Source organism: Mesoplodon densirostris (assembly GCF_025265405.1).
Source record: "Mesoplodon densirostris isolate mMesDen1 chromosome Y unlocalized genomic scaffold, mMesDen1 primary haplotype SUPER_Y_unloc_1, whole genome shotgun sequence".
NCBI lineage: Eukaryota > Metazoa > Chordata > Mammalia > Artiodactyla > Ziphiidae > Mesoplodon > Mesoplodon densirostris.
The window spans coordinates 4,726,054-4,744,032 of record NW_026778236.1 but is presented as its reverse complement, the minus strand read 5'-3'; the positions used below and the strand labels follow the sequence as shown (position 1 = coordinate 4,744,032).

Sequence of the window (17,979 nt, the reverse complement as noted above, 5' to 3'; positions counted from 1 at the left end):
AATCCTCGGTGGCAATGCTCTTCAATCTGTCAACTGTAAAGACTTATCCCTGTGGTATACTTTACATCTCAACTCCTCAGCTTCTCCGCCTATAAAATGTAGATAGGTTATTTATTGCATGGTTCAGAGGATTACTCTGAGTGCTAACACATAGTGAGCACTCGGTAACCATAAGTGATGACTGCTCTAGCTTTTGTGTCACTAAACATCTACTAAGTCCCAACTGAGTGCCAGGCACTGTTCCAGGCACGGGGGTTACTACAATGAACATATTTTTAAAACCCCTTGCCTTGGTGGAGCTCGTTATATTCTAGCTAGACTGAACCATCCACGGTTCTCTGGCTTCTGGTCCTTTTTATGTACAGTAAGTTCCACCAGAGTCCTCTCCCCACTTCACTTCCTCATTGCTCTTCCAAGTTTCATCTTAGATATCATTTCCTCTAAAAGTCTTCCGTAACCCCTACACAACTGAATCAAGGGCTGCTCTAAGGTGTTTCAAACAGCACAGGGCCTGGCACAGAATAAATGCTCCAAAATATTCAGTAAACAAAGCAGTAAGTACACATGGGCCACAGCCTCAAGTAGAAAAAATGACCAGAACTGGCTTGCTCTTTGTCATTCAAAGTTACCCACACTAAACACTGAAAACAAAAACAAATGAAAAGCCCACATAAGTATCATACCTAAAGGATTCTTCTTGTCTTTACACTTCTCGTTGAATTCAAGCATAATTTTTTTTGTAAGTTCATCAACAGCTGTATTGGAAGGTGCACACACAAGGACACGGTTTTGTTTGATTTTGGCATTGGAGTTCTCATCTGAATGCCCCCTCCTCTGGTTCGACAATTTGCACCAAACAAACAAACCAAAAAACAAACAAACAATACTGATAAGCTCTATTATGCAGTGTTATAGTTCTTCTCTACTGTCACATATATTTGAAAGTTCCCCTAATAAATAGTTAAAAGTAAATAAAAGCACCTACATCTTACACTGATGTTAAAAAATTACTCTGGCTGGGAATTCCCTGGCAAACGAGTGGTTAGGACGCAGTGCTCTTACTGCCAAGGGCCCAGGTTCGATCCCCGGTCGGGGAACTAAGATCCCACATGCCGCATGGTGTGCCCAAAAAATAAAAATTAATCTGGCATAAAATTTTATCTAACTTCTCTGAGCCTTACCTTACTATCCACTTATTTTATTCAATGTTCAATCCAAAATGTAACCCAGGAATACATTCAAGATTGTCTCCTGGGATTAGCCGTGACCTATAATAAAGCCCGAAGAACACTCTTCTAGCCCTTAGTTTCACACAAGATAACATTTTCTGTTCCTTTTATTTCTTATAACCTTCTCTACCTCTGCTACCGCTTTATCTGATATAGTTCCACACAGTATCAAAAAGATACACAGAAGTGAAGGGAAAAAACGCACTTTAGTACTTATTTACACGTTAGTTAAAGTAAAACAACATACTCAATTAAGGGCACAGATGCCCTTGTGCACACTCTACCTCTGTCAGTAGGTGGTACAGGAGGCCCACAATGGTTTTTGATTTTCCTGTCCCGGGTGGTCCATGAATCAGACAGATCTTGGCAACTGCTGGGGAGTGTTTCACCATGGCATATGCAGTTTCTATCGCTTTCTTTTGGTCTTCATTGAAATCTTTTAGGTAGGCAATCTATACAAAAGACACTAGTGAGAACGAGTGGTTCTTCCTGGGATGGCACAAGAGAGCGAGAGAGTGGAAGACATCTGTTTGAACTGCTGCTGACCTTTGTCAGACAGATGCTTTGGTGATGATCAGGCAAAACCCCAAAATGACCCTTAATCTAAGAACCACTTTCACTACTGGAAAGAGCTACTGATGAGTCTACAGGCCTCAGTCCACCTACAACCACAACAACTATATTTTTATTTGTGATTCTTATAAAGATGATCACAATAAACTGTTTTGTACTTTTCTTCTTTTTATTCCGTGGTTCTTCCCATTTTAGTCAATTCTCTCTTTAGACAGTAAAAACATTCCAAGACTTCCTTTCCTAACACAAGTGATACAGTCAAAACAACATGGATTTGGGGTCAGATCTGAGTCTACAACTCAGTTTCACTCAAAAGCTAGGTCTCTAAACTCCTAACCTCTCTGGGCTTCAGGCTTTGACAATCATTAAATCTGGGATTCCTTAGAGGGTGAGAACTCACTGAGAAAATGCATATGAAAGTCCTAACACAAGACAGGGGTTCAAATAGCATTCCTTTCCCTCCGCCTGTCTCTGTGTTAATTTCCTGGAACTTACACACAACTCTTACAACAATGAGAAATATGTGTTCACACAAAAATCACAACTTCGTCGTCACACTGACAACAGTACCAGTCAATGCTCCACTGATCATTCAAATGCAAAAGTCATTCCATTAAACCTCCTCTTACTCCTGTATTTAATTACCTAACAAACCGTTAAGTACGATGTTCACCTCACATTTTAATGCTGCTCTGCAAGCATATTTTCAATTCCTTTTTGGACTCTACCTTTTTTCCTGAGGTAAGCTGACTAACTTAACACAAAGAACTACTTTGTAATATTAAAGAAAACTAAGCACTAAAAACGTCACTGGGCACACATGGTGACTATGTCTTTGTTGTAGACAACAGGGAATGTGTGACAGATAAAAATAACATGCTTTAACATCTTGACATGAAATGTTCTGACTTCCCCTGTTATCAAATGACTGTCACTCACAATTCTCTCAGATGCTGTAGTTAGTAAATCTTTTGTACAGAAGTCCATGGGGTTTGGATTCAGAATGGCTCTGGCCAGTTGGTTCCGACCACTCAGCAAAGACATGGCTTTCAACTTCCTCTGTGTAGTCACCAGAGAGCTGATTACAAGACATTTCACGAATTCATTTAAATTGACTGGTAAATTATGTTGAGTCTGGATGGAAAGGGAACACTCAGATTTCCCATTACGCACTATTATCAAGAAGGAGAAAAAGCAATTTCAGTTACCAGTGAATATCAGTGTCCAGTTAAAAAGGTTATTCAGAACAAGGTGTTTTGTTAACTTTTTTTTTTGTGGTATGCAGCCCTCTCTCAATGTTGTGGCCTCTCCCGTTGCAGAGCACAGGCTCCAGACACGCAGGCTCAGTGGCCATGGCTCACGGGCCTAGCCGCTCTGTGGCACATGGGGTCTTCCCAGACCGGGGCATGAACCCATGTCCCCTGCATCGGCAGGCGGACTCTCAACCACTGTGCCACCAGGGAAGCCCTGTAACATGTTTTTTATGCATCATTTAAATAATTTTCTCAGTAAGTATCTACTGACTGCCTCCTAAGAACCAGGCAACGTTCTTGTCCTCTGGAGGCTTATTTTTTAGAAGAAGGGGGCAGAAAAGCAAATAAACATGTCAGGTGATGGTAAGTGCTAGGAAGAAAGCCGAGAAGGGGGATGAGGAAGTGATGAGGGTTGTGAGGGAGTGTTGTTGTAGACAGGAGAGTCAGGGGAGGTTTTCCTGATATGATATTTGAGCAGAGCCATGGCATTAAGTGAGTGAGCCATGCCCGTAACCGGGGAAAGTGGGTTACAGGCAGAGAATCAGCAACTGCAAAGACAATGGGGCAGCGAGGTGCCTGGATTATTTTCACAACAGGGAGAAGGCCAGAATGGCTAGAAGGAAAAGCAGGGAGAAGCAAGCTAGAAGACCAAGACAGTAAATGCAGCTACACTTCAGAGGGCTCTGCAGTTAACCACTCTGAACATGACTCTGAGTCAGGTCAAGAGCACAGGACAGCTCCGTGCAGGTAAGTGACACGCGCTAAGTCACACATTAAAAGAATCACTTATCATGAAAGAAGAATAAACTGCAATGGAAAAAGCACAAGAAGACAACTTAAGAGGCTAAAATCTAGGTAAAAGTGAATGGTCACGTGGGCCAGGAGGCAGCAGGAGAGGTGGTGCTTGGATGTAGAATATATGGCCAAGGAAGATCCGACAGGACTTCCTGATGCATTAGATGGAGCGTGCGAGGGAAAGCAGGACTCAAGGATGACTCTGAGGTTTTCGGCTGAGCAACTGGAAGAATGCGATGGAGGTCCCACATGCTGAGTTGGGAAAAACCGGAGCAACAGCAGATGTCAGGCAGTAAATCAAGTGCTTCCTTTTGGAGTAGGTTTGAAATGTCTAATAATCTCCAAATGGAGACGTCAGGTAGTTGGATGCATGAGGAGTTCCGGGAAGGAGACAGAAACCATTGCTAAATCTTAGAAACAGAACTTTGGCAAATGTAACCACTTGTAAGAGTTGAAAGCACAGATGAAGCTAGATATCCCTGGTGCTCAACGCATCTTGCACAAAGAACTGAGCTCCGATCACACAATAGTGGACATGGCACACCAGTTATGATGCGGCACAATGTTAAACTCTAAGAGCTTTGTTGCTATTTTTAAGATATGATACAAAAAGGTGAAGGAATAATGATCACATATTCTCTTCCCATAACAGAGACTAAGAGAGCAGCAATGTCAAAAAGGCAGCTTGGCATATATCAAGCATGTGGACTTCGTAGTCAAACAAAATTATGTTTCAATTCTGGACCGAGTGTTTAATACTAAGGATGTCTTTGGATATGTTACTTAACATCCCTGAACTCTGATTTCCCAATGAGCAGGGAACAAACCATTCTGTTTTGCAGGGCTCTGGGAAAAGATGATAAATGTGTACAGGAAGGACAGGGCACACTGGCTGGCACACAGTCAGTAGTCCTTAAATTCAAGCTAACATTATTTTTGTTATGCTACCTTAGGGAGAGAAGTCCCTACACCACAATGGATGGGAGTGATGAAACAGTAAACCCCTCCAGTTGCCTTACAATTAGTTCTGTGTTTGGTCTGCTCATCAATAATTAGCCCCCAAACCAAGGCTGGAATGTGATTTAACAAACAGATGGTTTGCAAACTGTCTGTTTTATAACAAACACACTGACAGATGAAGGAATTTACTAGAAGGAGAAGACATTACAAAAGAAAGCTTTAAAATCCTAAGTCTAAAGCAATACATGCTGGGCCTTTTCCAGCTGAGTCTAGAAAAACTAAAAGAGGACTCTGAATGGTAAGTAATCAACCTAGCAAATACAGTCTGGTAAACATAGAGCAAATATACATCTGGTAAATGTACAGCAAATAGAGGGCTGGTAAATGTATAGCAAATACATGGCTAGTAAAGCCTAATTTAGAGGGAGATTAAAAGATGAGCTGCTGACAGATTTCTCTTCCATGTCTCATTAGGTACTTACTGACTGAAGTGCGGCGGAACGTATGAACATAGCCACAGTAATGTTCACGGGGTACTTGCAGGCGATTTCTCTCTATATCCTTCTTCTCTCCATTTAGTCTTTCAGGGACCAAAAACACCAAATCACTTTCCTTTGGATGAAGCTGTTTAGCTAGTTCACATTCCTCAAGATAAACTATAACACAAGAAGAAGCCAGCATTTATTCTAACAGAATTATTTTACATGAGATTAAAGGATATTAAACGCTTGTACCAAGTTCAAGCAAGTATACAGCACTAGCGGACTTTGTACATACTTCAAAATGATAGTCTAAGCTAGTCAGCATTGACAAATATTGATCACACAGCATTATAAAAGTCTTCTTAAAACCTGCTACAAAGCCAAAATAGATGAAGTCATAATATTCAAAAGTAGCTAATAAATTTCTTTTCCTTGAAGTTTACCTTAGTTTTTAATCAAGGAATTTTCACTTTTGTGCCCTACTTTCAAAATCCCAAGAGAAAATCTGGAAACAGATCCATGTACACGTAAGAATTTTGAGCCTACTAGTGGCATTTCAAACAAGGGGGAAAGGACAGTCGTAAAATAAATGGGGCTGGGAAAACAGAGCAAGCTCTAAAATTAAAAAGTTCAGTACCAACTGCCAAATCCAGCAACAACATACTGAACCAAAGCACGAAGTACTAGGATTAAGTAGACTGAACTACTAAGTCAAAAAAGAATTTAAAAAATGCATCATGTAAGAAATGTCTATTTGAAGGCATCAGAGAGCAAATACAACAATGAAGAATCACTCTGTTGAGATCCAGAACAAGGTGGAGATCCGCAAGGGCCAGCCCAGTATTTTCCCTAGAAACATCTGAACTCTTCAGGGAGTGGCAGCCAGGAATTTGAGCAGTACCTGGGATAGCCTTGTACAAAAAATGAGACAAAAACTGGAGTCCAGGGCCTGCATAGATAAAGTAGGCATACTGGTAGCCCTCAAGCTTCAGGTAGGGACCATGAAGGACTACACCCAACAATGAAGGCAGCTTCAATTCACCCGAGTACTTCAGGAAAGCTCAATCCTTTAAACCGGATTAAGATGATCCCACATTGCTAGTACTCCCAGAATCCTGGCAGAAGCAAAGAAAAATCCTCTCTGGAAGAGGACATCGTATCATCCTAGGCCCCTGATTATTTTTTAAATAACTTTCCAAAGACAATGACCAACATATTAGAAATAAGCAAAGCACCAGGAGAGAATACATGAACTAGTAGAATCAACAAACAAACAAAAAAGGGCTGCACAAGGCACTACACAGAGTACAGTCCTTGAATTGGTTCTAGGACTCCCGCAGGCACCAAAATCCTCAGATGCTCATGTCCCTTATGTAAAATGGCGTAGTATTTGCATATAACCCACGCACATCCTCCAGTACACTTTAAATCATCTCTAGATTACTTATACTACCTAATACAATGCAAACGCTATGGACATAGTTGTAAATCCAACATAAATGGTATGTAAATAGGTGCTGGTGCATAGCAAACATGTTTTTCTGGAATTTTTTTCCATGAATATTTTCAATCCACGCTTGAATCTGATGATGCAAATCCCGCAAATACAGAGGACCAACTGTATGTCTTACACAGTTTAAAATATAGAGTTAAAATACGTAACAATAATAATATACAAAGTGGAACACATAAACAGGGTTAAAGTTTTTAAGATTTTGCCTTATCTATGGAGACACTTAAAGTATCGATGAAATCTGTAAAGTTTGAATCATGTACACTCTAAGTTTTCACCTGAACTACTAAATGGCAAAAGAGGTAAAAGTTGATGTATAATTTCCAAACTAAAAGAAAAGAAAAAAATGAATGGTTCAAAGGTCTCACATATATGTAAAGAGTACACTCTAGTTCTATCAGTTTTTTCTTTATATATTTTATTAGGTATTCAAAATGGTCCTATCTTCTGTTCACTGAACTTGCTATCATTGTGAAATACTCGCTTTTAATCTCAAATAATGCTCTTCTGCCGTAAAGTCTATTTAGTCTGGTATTAACAGAGCAAAACAAGTTTCTTTTAGTTGGGTTTGCATGAGTAGCTTTCTCCAATCTTCCTCTTCTAACCTTTCTGTATCCTTATGTTTACATGTATTACTTGTAAACAGCATATAACATGCCAATACTGATCTTGAAATAACTTTTTCTACCCAAAGATACTAAGGCTACTTAGAAAATTGAAAGCTCACATACAGGATAAAACATATAGATGGTATCGGTTGTATCAGGTAGCAAGAAAGCTCTCAAAGACTAGTAGGGTCCTGTCTAAAGGGCTCAGGAGCCAACTTGAAGAAACCAATTACAAAGACTTGAAACAAGTGTATTTAAGTCCATGTGTTCATAACGAAAAAACATTTTTTTTAAAGTTCACTGGTCAACCCAGCACTTGCAGAGAATTAAGTCATTATTTTGAAAACTGGTCAGGAGTCAAGTATCAATACTTATTCTACCCTTCTTTATAAAGTATACTACTGAGTAATCAAATAAAATGGAGCACTTTTTCTTTATAGAACTACAATAGCAAATACATGAAGAAATGATCAAATAAAAATATCACCATTTTGTATCCTTTAGTAAGATAATTAATCAAGGCATTAAGGATCAATGGTTATAAGTATTACAAAAAGAGAAATTAGAGATCAAGCACCTCCTGATAAAGGAACACACCAACCTCAGCTATGAACTAGTTTTGCCAAAAATATTAGGTCAAATGAAACTGATCAAGCCTCTAGATCCAACTATCAATTTACAAAAAGTACAAAGGACTGAAAAACATACTAAACACCACCAGGGGGATGCTATCAGCAAGACACAGACACAGACCCTGTAATTCTACAGTGTCAACAACACAATTTCTTCAACAAATAAATTACAAAGGAGGGGGGAAATCCATGAAGGAGACAATTATAATTGAAGAAGACATATTAACAATGTCAATGAGTGGACCTAACTTGGATCTTAATTCAAGCAGGCTGAAATAAATTGTTCTTTATGAGGAAACTGAAAACTTGAACACTGTCTAGCTATCTAATATTAAGAAATCATGGTTAATACTTTAGCAACAAAATAATGTTTTACTATGAATTTTTAGGTCCATCTCTATTAGAGATAGTCACTTAAATAATTACAAATGACACCAAAAGAAAAAAATCTAACCAATGATGATCTGCAAAACCTCTCCCTAGAAAACTGTAAAACATTACTGAAAGTAAACCTAAATAACTGACAGTATGTATTGTATTCAAATCAGTATTAGAAAGATGCCAATTCCTAACAAATGTCCACATCTTTTTTTCTCTAAAACTTACATGGTAATGCAAAGGGACAAGAATAGCCAACGTACTCTTAAGGCCAAACAAGGTAAGCAGACTTGCTCATTAATGTTTATAATAAAGCTTAATTAAGTAAAATTAAGCAACGTGATATGGGCAGAAAGGTAGGCAAATGATCCAACAAAGAAGAAAGGAGCCCAGAAAAAGGTCAGTGCATTAAATGGACATTAGATTTGTAACAAATATGACACTGCAGACCATGGAGAAAGGATAATCTTTTCAATAAATACTACTGCGGTAATTACATCTCCATTAGGGAAAAAAATGAAACATGGCCCCTACATCTTACTCGTGTACAAAATCCATTCCTGGTCGGCAAAACAGCGAAGCCTCTAGAAAAGGGATTGGCAAACTTTCTGTAAAGAGCCAGATTTTTCTTTGCCGGCTACACATGATGTCTGTTGCATATTCATCATCATCTTTTTTTCAAAACCTTAAAAAAATGTAAGAACCTTACTCTTGGGCAGTATAAAAACAGGATACAGGGTAGATCTGCAAGCTGTGGTTTGCTGACACCTGTTCTAGATGTTAAGATAATATATTTATGACCTGCAGCAGGGAAAGGTTTCTTAAATGAGGCACAGACCATTAACCATAAAAAAATACACAGATGCATTTGTTATGTTAAAAAATAAAGTCTAAACAAGAATAAAATAAGAATTTTAAAGACATCACTAAGAGAGTCATAATGCATGCCAAAGTGGGAGAATGGTTTATATCCAGATTACATAAAGAACTTGCTACAAATCAGTAAGGAAAAGACAACTAACAGAAAATGAACAAGAGTCTTTAATTTAATAGGTGCTTCCCCAGAGAGGTTACTTGAGCATCTACTAAATATATGAGAAGGTGCTCAATCTCACTGATAGCCAGGATATTACAAAATAAAACCACAAATGGCCATCAGTACACGCACACTACAACGGCTAAAATGAACAGCACAATCAACACAAATGTGTTGGCAGAGACATGGAGCAACGTGACTTCCATACGCTGGTGGGGCATGTCATTCTGCATGACTAGCTTGGCATTATCTACTCATGTTAAGCTCACGTATAATACCCTGAGACTCTGAGACCCACTTCAGGAGACAGACTCCACAAAAATGCCCTCACATAACACGAAGGGACACATGAATGATCATAGTAGCATTATTCATAAAATGTTGTGTGTAGAAGAAGGCCTGAGGCTGCTATCATTAGAAAGGCCTGCTTACAAGGTTGGCCCCCCTTGGAATCTGGGAACTTGGTTTTCCAGACAGCTCTCATCATTTGCTGATGACAATGGCTCACTGTACCTTACCTGTTTGCCAAATTTTTTCTCTACAGCTTATGTCAAACACCCACTTTACTTGTGAAAATCATGAATGTGGGCTAGGCAGAGGGTGTTTTAGGCACTGGGTCTCTAAGCTTCCCCGGCAGATAATGTGTCACATGGGTTGTTGCAGCCCACTACTGGGAAAATTAAGTGTGTCCTGTGTGACTTCGCTGGGAAATGACTCTTGGAATCTTGCTCCTGGTTTCCTTTTTCCCTTTGCTGATTTTGCTTTGTATCCTCTTGCCATAGTAAGTCACAGCCATGAGCATGAATATAATTCCTGTGAGTCCTCCTAGTGAATCACTGAACGTGGGCATGGGCTTGGGGAGCCCTGACACACAGGCCTAAACTGCTGAAAAAAATGTCCATTAACGGGAGTTCTCTGGCGATCCAGTGGTTAGGACTCGGCGCTTTCACTGCTGTGGCCCGGGTTCAATCCCTGGTCGGGGAACTAAGATCCCACAAGCCGCATGGCACTGCCAAAAATACTTCTTTAAAATAATAATAATAAAAATGTCCATCAACAGTAAAATGGTGACACAGTCACATATTGAAATACCACCACAGCAATGAAAAAATACCAAAGATGCACACAAAATTGATGAATTACGAAGACATGTTACATGAAAGAAGTCAGACACAAGAGTAAATGCTATGTGATTCTATCATACCATCAAGATAAATGGCTGATAAATCAGTGATTTAAATATTAGAAAGAAATATAAAACTACTACAAGAAAATATGGAAGTATTTATCTGATTTCTAAAACCAACTGAACAGTAAAGAAATAAATACGGTATTTTTGAACATGTGAAGATAAAAATTGTCTGCCTCAAAAACTGCATGTGAAACTGAACAGCAAATAATGAAATTGAAAAAAAAATAACAATGCATACAAGTAAGAAAATAACCTCCTTAAGAGAAAAAAAAGGACAAAAGGCATGAACAGACAATTATCCATCCACCCCGCAAGAATACAAAAGACCAATAAAGATTTGAGGACAAAAACTACAACTTCAAATGAGATACATGTTCCATATAAAACTGGGGGATAAGTTTAAACTAGCAAATGAGAAGAGATGCATTCTTACATTCTTATGTCAGAAGTGAAAATGGTATTCTTTTTGGTAGACAGAGGCAATATGAACCGAAAGTCTTAAAATGCACACACTGTTTGATCTAGCAAAGGGATTTTTTCAGTGTAACAGTAAAAAACCGTAAGTAATGTACATGTCTAACTAGAAATTACTGGTTAAATAGAACTATGGAATACGCTTACAATGGAATAACTACAAACACTGAACATGCTATTATTATTTATCTCTGAAAAGACATTTATAATAGACTAAATGAAAATAAGTCAAATGTAAGCTTCACGAAGGTGGAATTTTATGTTTTCATCACAGCTACATACCTAGCATCTAGAATCATACACTATCAGGTAGTATAAAGTCAGTAAATATTTGCTGAATAAATACATGAAAGAAGTCACTTAGGTAAAATAACCCTACCCACCCCGCCTTCACTCAGATGAATAGGAAGTCTAGCAGTAAGATATACACTACTATGTTCATAAGATGATCTCTGAATGATGGGAACTGTGAGTGATGTTTATTTTACTATTGGCTAATGTTATCTGAATATTCTACAGTGAACATATAATACCTTTCCCCCCAAATATATGTACACGCTTTTTTTCTTATGTGAATTTATGGAGTGGGATGGACTGCAAGGGGGAAGGAGGCAGATGGATAATTTATATTTTTTATTTTAAAGGGTTCTAAATGCTTGGTTTATTTATAACTAAGATATAACTGTGACACATGCTCCAGACAACTCATGAAGTGAGAGCAGAGACGGCAGAGAGATTTACTCAGAATCTGTACGCACGATCATGTCAACATCCCCTCCACCCCCGCCAGTCAAACTCCCTCACTCACCTTCTCTCTCCCTTGCCCAGCATCTAGGGACACTTTGGCCTGTGGTATTCTGCTAGCACAATGGTTAAAACCATGAATTTTATAACTGTCCCAGTAATTATCCTCATTAAGTAAAGACTTTAAACATATTCTTTGTAAGAGCTTACAAATTTACCTTAGGAAACCTATATCCCAGAAACTTCAAGCAATTATTATGTTCCCTCAAATAGCAATCTCCAATTATTATATGATAGAGCCCAAGTTACGTAAGGAAGAACTTACCCACAAACTCCCAGTATTTTTTATAATCAGCAGGAAATTTTCGTAAATGCAACTGATGGAATTTCTCTTTGTTTGGAGAGCTGATCCATTCCTGTGCCACCTACGCAAAGCAAAAAAAAGCAACTTAAGAAAGCAAAAACATCTGAAAAGCCAATGTTAAACAGCAAAATTTTCCAAAGTAAGCAACCATAAAATCCAGAACCTAGAACTCCTGTGTGACACAAACATTAAAAATTAATTTGGGACTTCTGGTTTCCAGCTTGGCATGTAAGGAACTTAGAAGTCACCACTCCATCCTAACAAGTAAAAAGAGACAAAAAGGTGGATACAGACAATCACAACTTGCCAGCGCAGAAAACTCTTAAGTAGAAACCTCCATGCCAGGAGGAAATCCTGAACTGGATGCGACAAACTGTTGGAGGCTCAGCATGACCTCTCTTAAAAACTCTAGGGGGACCCAGTCATAAGTGGGACTCCACACTTTGGTGAGTCTTACCTCTAGGAGCTCGAACAGGCCCTCACAGTGAACACTGGAGAAAATTCCCTGTGTGCTTCCAGCGGGGGTGGGGGGTTGGTGGGGACTGGGGTAAAGGAACCATTGTGAAATACACCAGAACATTCTTGACCTTCTTAACAAGGCCTGATCTATGAGAAGCTATTTTACCGGAGTCAAACTTGCTGGGATTTCATCAGAGCTTAACCTACTTGAGGGAAGAAAACCAGCTCCAGCCCATTCTAACCATCCTGTCTCACCCAAGGAGGTGGGGGGAAACTAAGAAGCATGTGGTGTAAAGTTCTTAGTCCAGAGGCAAAGGCTCACTAAAAGAGTGACACCTTATCACAGGACTATGGAATGGTCTTCCTTCCCCCATACCTCATTTCTATATCACTAAAAGCCTATTTACTGCTGTTCCTTTTATTTAGTAGATTACGTCTGCCTTGCAACAAAGAATTACAAGGCATACTCAAAGGCAAAAAAAAAAAAACACAGTTTGCACAGAATAAAGAAGCACTAAAACCCGTCAGATATGGCAGGAATACTGGAATTATCAGACCAGGATTTTTTTTAAACTATAGTTAATATACTAAGAGTTTAATGAAAAAAGGAGGCCATGAAATAATAGATGGGTAATGTAATGAATGAGATGTAAAGTAGAAAGAATCAAAAGGTAATGCCAGAGATCAAAAACACTGTAACAGAAATGAAGGATGCCTCTGATGGCCTCATTAGTACACTGGACATTGCTGAGGAAACAATCTCTGAGCTTGAGGCTACAGCAATAGAAGCTACCAAAGCTGAAAAGCAAGGAGAAAAAAAATGGGTTAAAAAAAACACACCCCAGGGGCCTCCCTGGTGGCGCAGTGGTTGAGAGTCCGCCTGCCGATGCAGGGGACACGGGTTCGTGCCCCGATCCCGGAGGATCCCACATGCCGCGGAGCGGCTGGGCCCGCGAGCCATGGCCGCGGAGCCTGTGTGTCCGGAGCCTGTGCTCCGCAACGGGAGAGGCCACAGCAGTGAGAGGCCCGCGTACAGCAAAAAAACACACCCCAGAATATCCAAGACTGTGAGATAATGACAAAAGATGCAGCATACACATAATGGAGATACAAGAAGAAGAGAGAGAGAAAAAGAAGCAGTATTTGAGGTATAATGACTCAGTTTTCGAAAATTAACATCAGACACCAAACCACAGATCCAGGAAGCTCCAAGACCAAGCAGAATAAATGCCAGAAACTACACCTAGGCATATCATATTCAACCTTCAGGAATATGAAATATCAAAGATAAAGGAAAAAATCATGAAAGAAGCGTGTGGGAAAAAACACCTTATCTATAGAGGAGGAAGGATAAGAATTACATCTAACTTCTCCTCAGAAACCATGCAAGCAAGGAGAGAGTAGTGAAATATTTAGACTGCTGAGAGAAAAAATCCTACCAACCTAGAATTCGGAATCCTGAAAAATTATCCTTTAAAAGTGAAGGAGAAGGGCTTCCCTAGTGGCACAGTGGTTAAGAATCTGCCTGCCAACACAAGGGACACAGGTTTGATCCCTGGTCCAGGAAGATCTCACATGCCACGGAGCAACTAAGCCCGTGAGACACAACTACTGAGCCCGCATGCCACAACTACTGAAGCCCACATGCCTAGAGCCCGTGCTCCATAACAAGAGAAGCCACTGCAATGAGAAGCCCGCACACCGCAAAGAGTAGCCCCTGCTTGCTGCAACTAGAGGAAGCCTGTGCAAAGCAATGAAGACCCAATGCAGCCAAAAATAAATAAACTAAATTTATTTAAAAAAGAAAAAAATAACTCAACAGTAAGAAAACAGACAACCTGATGAAAAAGATGTGCAAAGGCCTGGACAGACACCTCACCAAAGTAGATATACAGACCGTAAATTAGTATATGAAAAAATGCTCCGTATCTTATGTCATCAAAGGAATGAAAATTAAAACAACAAGAAACTATTACACACGTATTAGAATGGCCAAAATCTGGGGCACTGACAGGACCAAATGCTGACGGGGATGTGGAACAGTAGGAACTCTCATTTATTGCTCCTGGGAATGTAAAATGGAACCATCACCTTTTTTTTTCTTTTTTTTTTGCTGAGCCACGTGGCTTGTGGGATTTAGTTCCCTGATCAGGGATCGAACCTGTGCCCCCTGCAAGTGGAAGTGCAGAGTCCTAACCACTGGACCACCAGGAAATTCCCAAGATGGTACCACCACTTTGGAAGACTGTTCGGTGGTTTCCTATGAAACTAAACATATTCTTACTGTAGGATCCAGCAATAGTGCCCTCACTATTTATCCAAATGAACTGAAAACTTATATTTACATTAAAAACCTGCACATGGATATTTATAGCAGCTTTATTCATAACTGCCTAAACTTGGAAGCAACCAAGATGCCCTTCAGTGGGTGAACGGATAAACCAACTATGGTACAACCAGACAGTGGAATATTATTTAGTGCTAAAAAGAAATGAGCTATGAAGCCATGGAAAGACACAGAAGGACCTGAAATGCACATTACTAAGTGAAAGAAGCCAATCTGGAAAGGCTACATACTGTGTGATTCCAACTATTTGACATGCTTGGGAAAGCAAACTATGGAGACAGTAAAAGGATGAGTGATTGCCAGGGTTGAGACTGTGAAGGGGTGAACAGGCAGAGCAGAGAGGATTTTTAGGGCAGTGAAAGTACTCTGATATTAAAGGACTGATACATGTCATTATACGTTTGTCCGAACCCTTAGAATATACAAATCAAGAGTGAACCCTAATGAAAACTATGGACTCTGGGTGGTAATGACGTGTCAATGTACGTTCATCAGTTGTACAAATGTACTACACTGGTAGGGGATGTTGACAATGGGGGATGCTATGCAGAGTTTCTCTAGCTCGCTGCAACTAGAGAAAGCCTGTGTGCATCAACCAAGACCCAACCCAGCCAAAAATGAATAACATAAATTTCTATATATATTAAAAAAAGATAAGTACTGAGTACTATCTCCAAAATTTACGCCCAATGAATTCACTTCTCTTTATTTCCATAGCTACCACCTAGATCAAGCTACCATCATCTTTCTCCTGGGCTATTATAATAGCCCCCGACAGGTCTACTGCATCTATGCTTACCTTTCTACAGTTATTCTCTAATGAGCAACTAAGAATGTTTTCTTTAAAACAAAAAAGTAAACTACTACATATTGCTACTCCCCCAGCCTAAACACCAACCAACTAAAAATCCTCCAACATCTTCTCACTGTACTGAGAATGAAACCCCGACCTGCACTTACAGGGTTGTATACCATCCAGCTCTTGACTGATTTCTGCAATCTTACTTCATTTCCCTTTACCTCTAAGTTACCTCACTCCAGTCACATCAGTCTAATCTCTTTGCTCACATATGCTCAGTTAGGCCTACCTCAAAGCATTATAGTCTTGACCCTCCCCCCTCCTCTGCACAAAACCCTCCTCTCCTGGCTCTCAGCCCGATCTCAAAAGCAGCCTCCCAATGTCGCTCATCATATCAACCTGTTTTGTTTCCTTCACAGAACAAAGTATAACTGGAAATTAGCTAAAAAACGGTGCACTCTCCCTATAAGGGGTGTGGGCACTAAGAATCACAGCTGGTACTCCAGAAGGGCCCCCTTTCTGCCTGCTCCTTGTCTACACAACCTAAAAAGCTCCTGCCAATTACACTCTGCATATACGTGCATGCACACACAGGTAACCGAAGGGGACTGCAGACAGAGCCAGCAAACCAAAACTTTAAGACAATAAAGTATTTGCCAAAACTGACCAAAAAAATTGGTCCCTGTCAAAATAGTGCACATTATCTAATACTTTTGTGTGTTAAACGTAAGGATTAAAAACTAATATATCCTCTATCAGTCACATCAGTACACAAAAGACTCATATTTCTTTTTTTTCCCCACACACACTGTATTTTGTTTTTACAAGAGATAAACTGACACCAAGCATTGCAAATGGATGACCACAACAACAGCAACAACGATTGCAACTACCAAACACGAAACAGACTCATACTATGTCATAATATTGACATTCAGTCCAGGAATCCTCCACTGTAACAGCTCCTTTACTTTGCTGTGAAAATTGATTTGTATACTTTTTGCCTCTGAATCCTGTGGGATTTTTTTTTTATTCAAGAGACTCATATTTCTAAAAGTTGAATTTGCTCGTTTGCCCTTTGGGGCAAGGGATAATTCTACGCAATGTCATTGCATTCCACCTGCAATAAGACATAAGAACTGGATAACCAAACACTGTGTTTCATGTCCTAAATAGGATACCAACCACATTTCTGTCAAAGGACTCTAAACACACTTCAGCATTCCATTAACAAACAATATTATGAAGTCAAATTACATCCAAATAAGGATAAGAAGCCTTGGACCAAGACTGTGGTTGATGCCACAGTCTCTGGCTTATAAGAAAGAATAAACATTAAAAGTAATCAAGGTATCTGAGAATTATCTGGCAGTTCAGTTGTTAGTGCTTTCACTGCTGAGGGCCCAGGTTCAATCCCTGGTCAGGGAACTAAGATCCCACAAGCCACACGTTACAGTGGGGAAAAAAAAAAGGAATCAAGGTATATTAATAATACCATTAATAAATGTTGGACTATATAAACTAGAAATGCTAAAACAATGCTGTTTCACTACATGGTTAAAGAAAAAGAACAAGATTGCAAAAATAAGAAAAAAAGAACAAGATAAAACTTCATGGTAAAGATGACAGATTGAACACAGGCATTTCCTTTCATTCCCCTGAAACCCCACTAAAACACCCAAGGGATTTTTCACAACAGGATTAGTTCATTAGGATGAAGAGAACAGAAGACGAGGCAAGAGTATCAAAATCTGGGAAGCTGGTAAGCAGATGGATGAATGGTTAACTAACTCAGCAAGTCCAAGAAGCTGAACTCTAAGAAGGAAGCATCTGACATACACCTCTAGAAGGAGGAGGGCTGAAGGGAGACTGCCCATCCCTGTTCCTAGCAAAAAGCTAGAGTGGTTTCACTTCTATGAAGTGTGACCGTCTCTGCCTGTGGGGCAGCAGAGAGAGAGGGGATGCTGTACTTAAAAAAAAAGGTGGGGGGGCGTCCCTGGTGGTACAGTGTTTAGGCATCTGCCTGCCAATGCAGGGGACACGGGTTTGATCCCTGGTCCGGGAAGATCCCACGTGCCACGGAGCAACTAAACCCGTGCGCTAAAACCACTGAGCCTGCGCTCTGGAGTCTGTGAGCCACA

General features: G+C 39.8%; 1 protein-coding gene across 3 annotated transcripts in view; it reads right to left on the bottom strand.

The window, feature by feature from the left end:
* Positions 1–17,979, bottom strand: part of LOC132482932 (probable helicase senataxin) — a 73,477-nt gene that overhangs the window by 26,875 nt on the left and 28,623 nt on the right. For all 3 annotated transcript variants that reach the window (XM_060088193.1, XM_060088195.1, XM_060088194.1), the window contains exons 11-15: positions 12,195–12,294; positions 5,293–5,466; positions 2,742–2,974; positions 1,514–1,681; positions 684–834 (exon numbers count right to left, since the gene is read on the bottom strand). In XM_060088193.1, the coding sequence (XP_059944176.1) occupies positions 684–834; positions 1,514–1,681; positions 2,742–2,974; positions 5,293–5,466; positions 12,195–12,294 (826 nt within the window). The remainder of the gene's footprint in view (positions 1–683; positions 835–1,513; positions 1,682–2,741; positions 2,975–5,292; positions 5,467–12,194; positions 12,295–17,979) is intronic.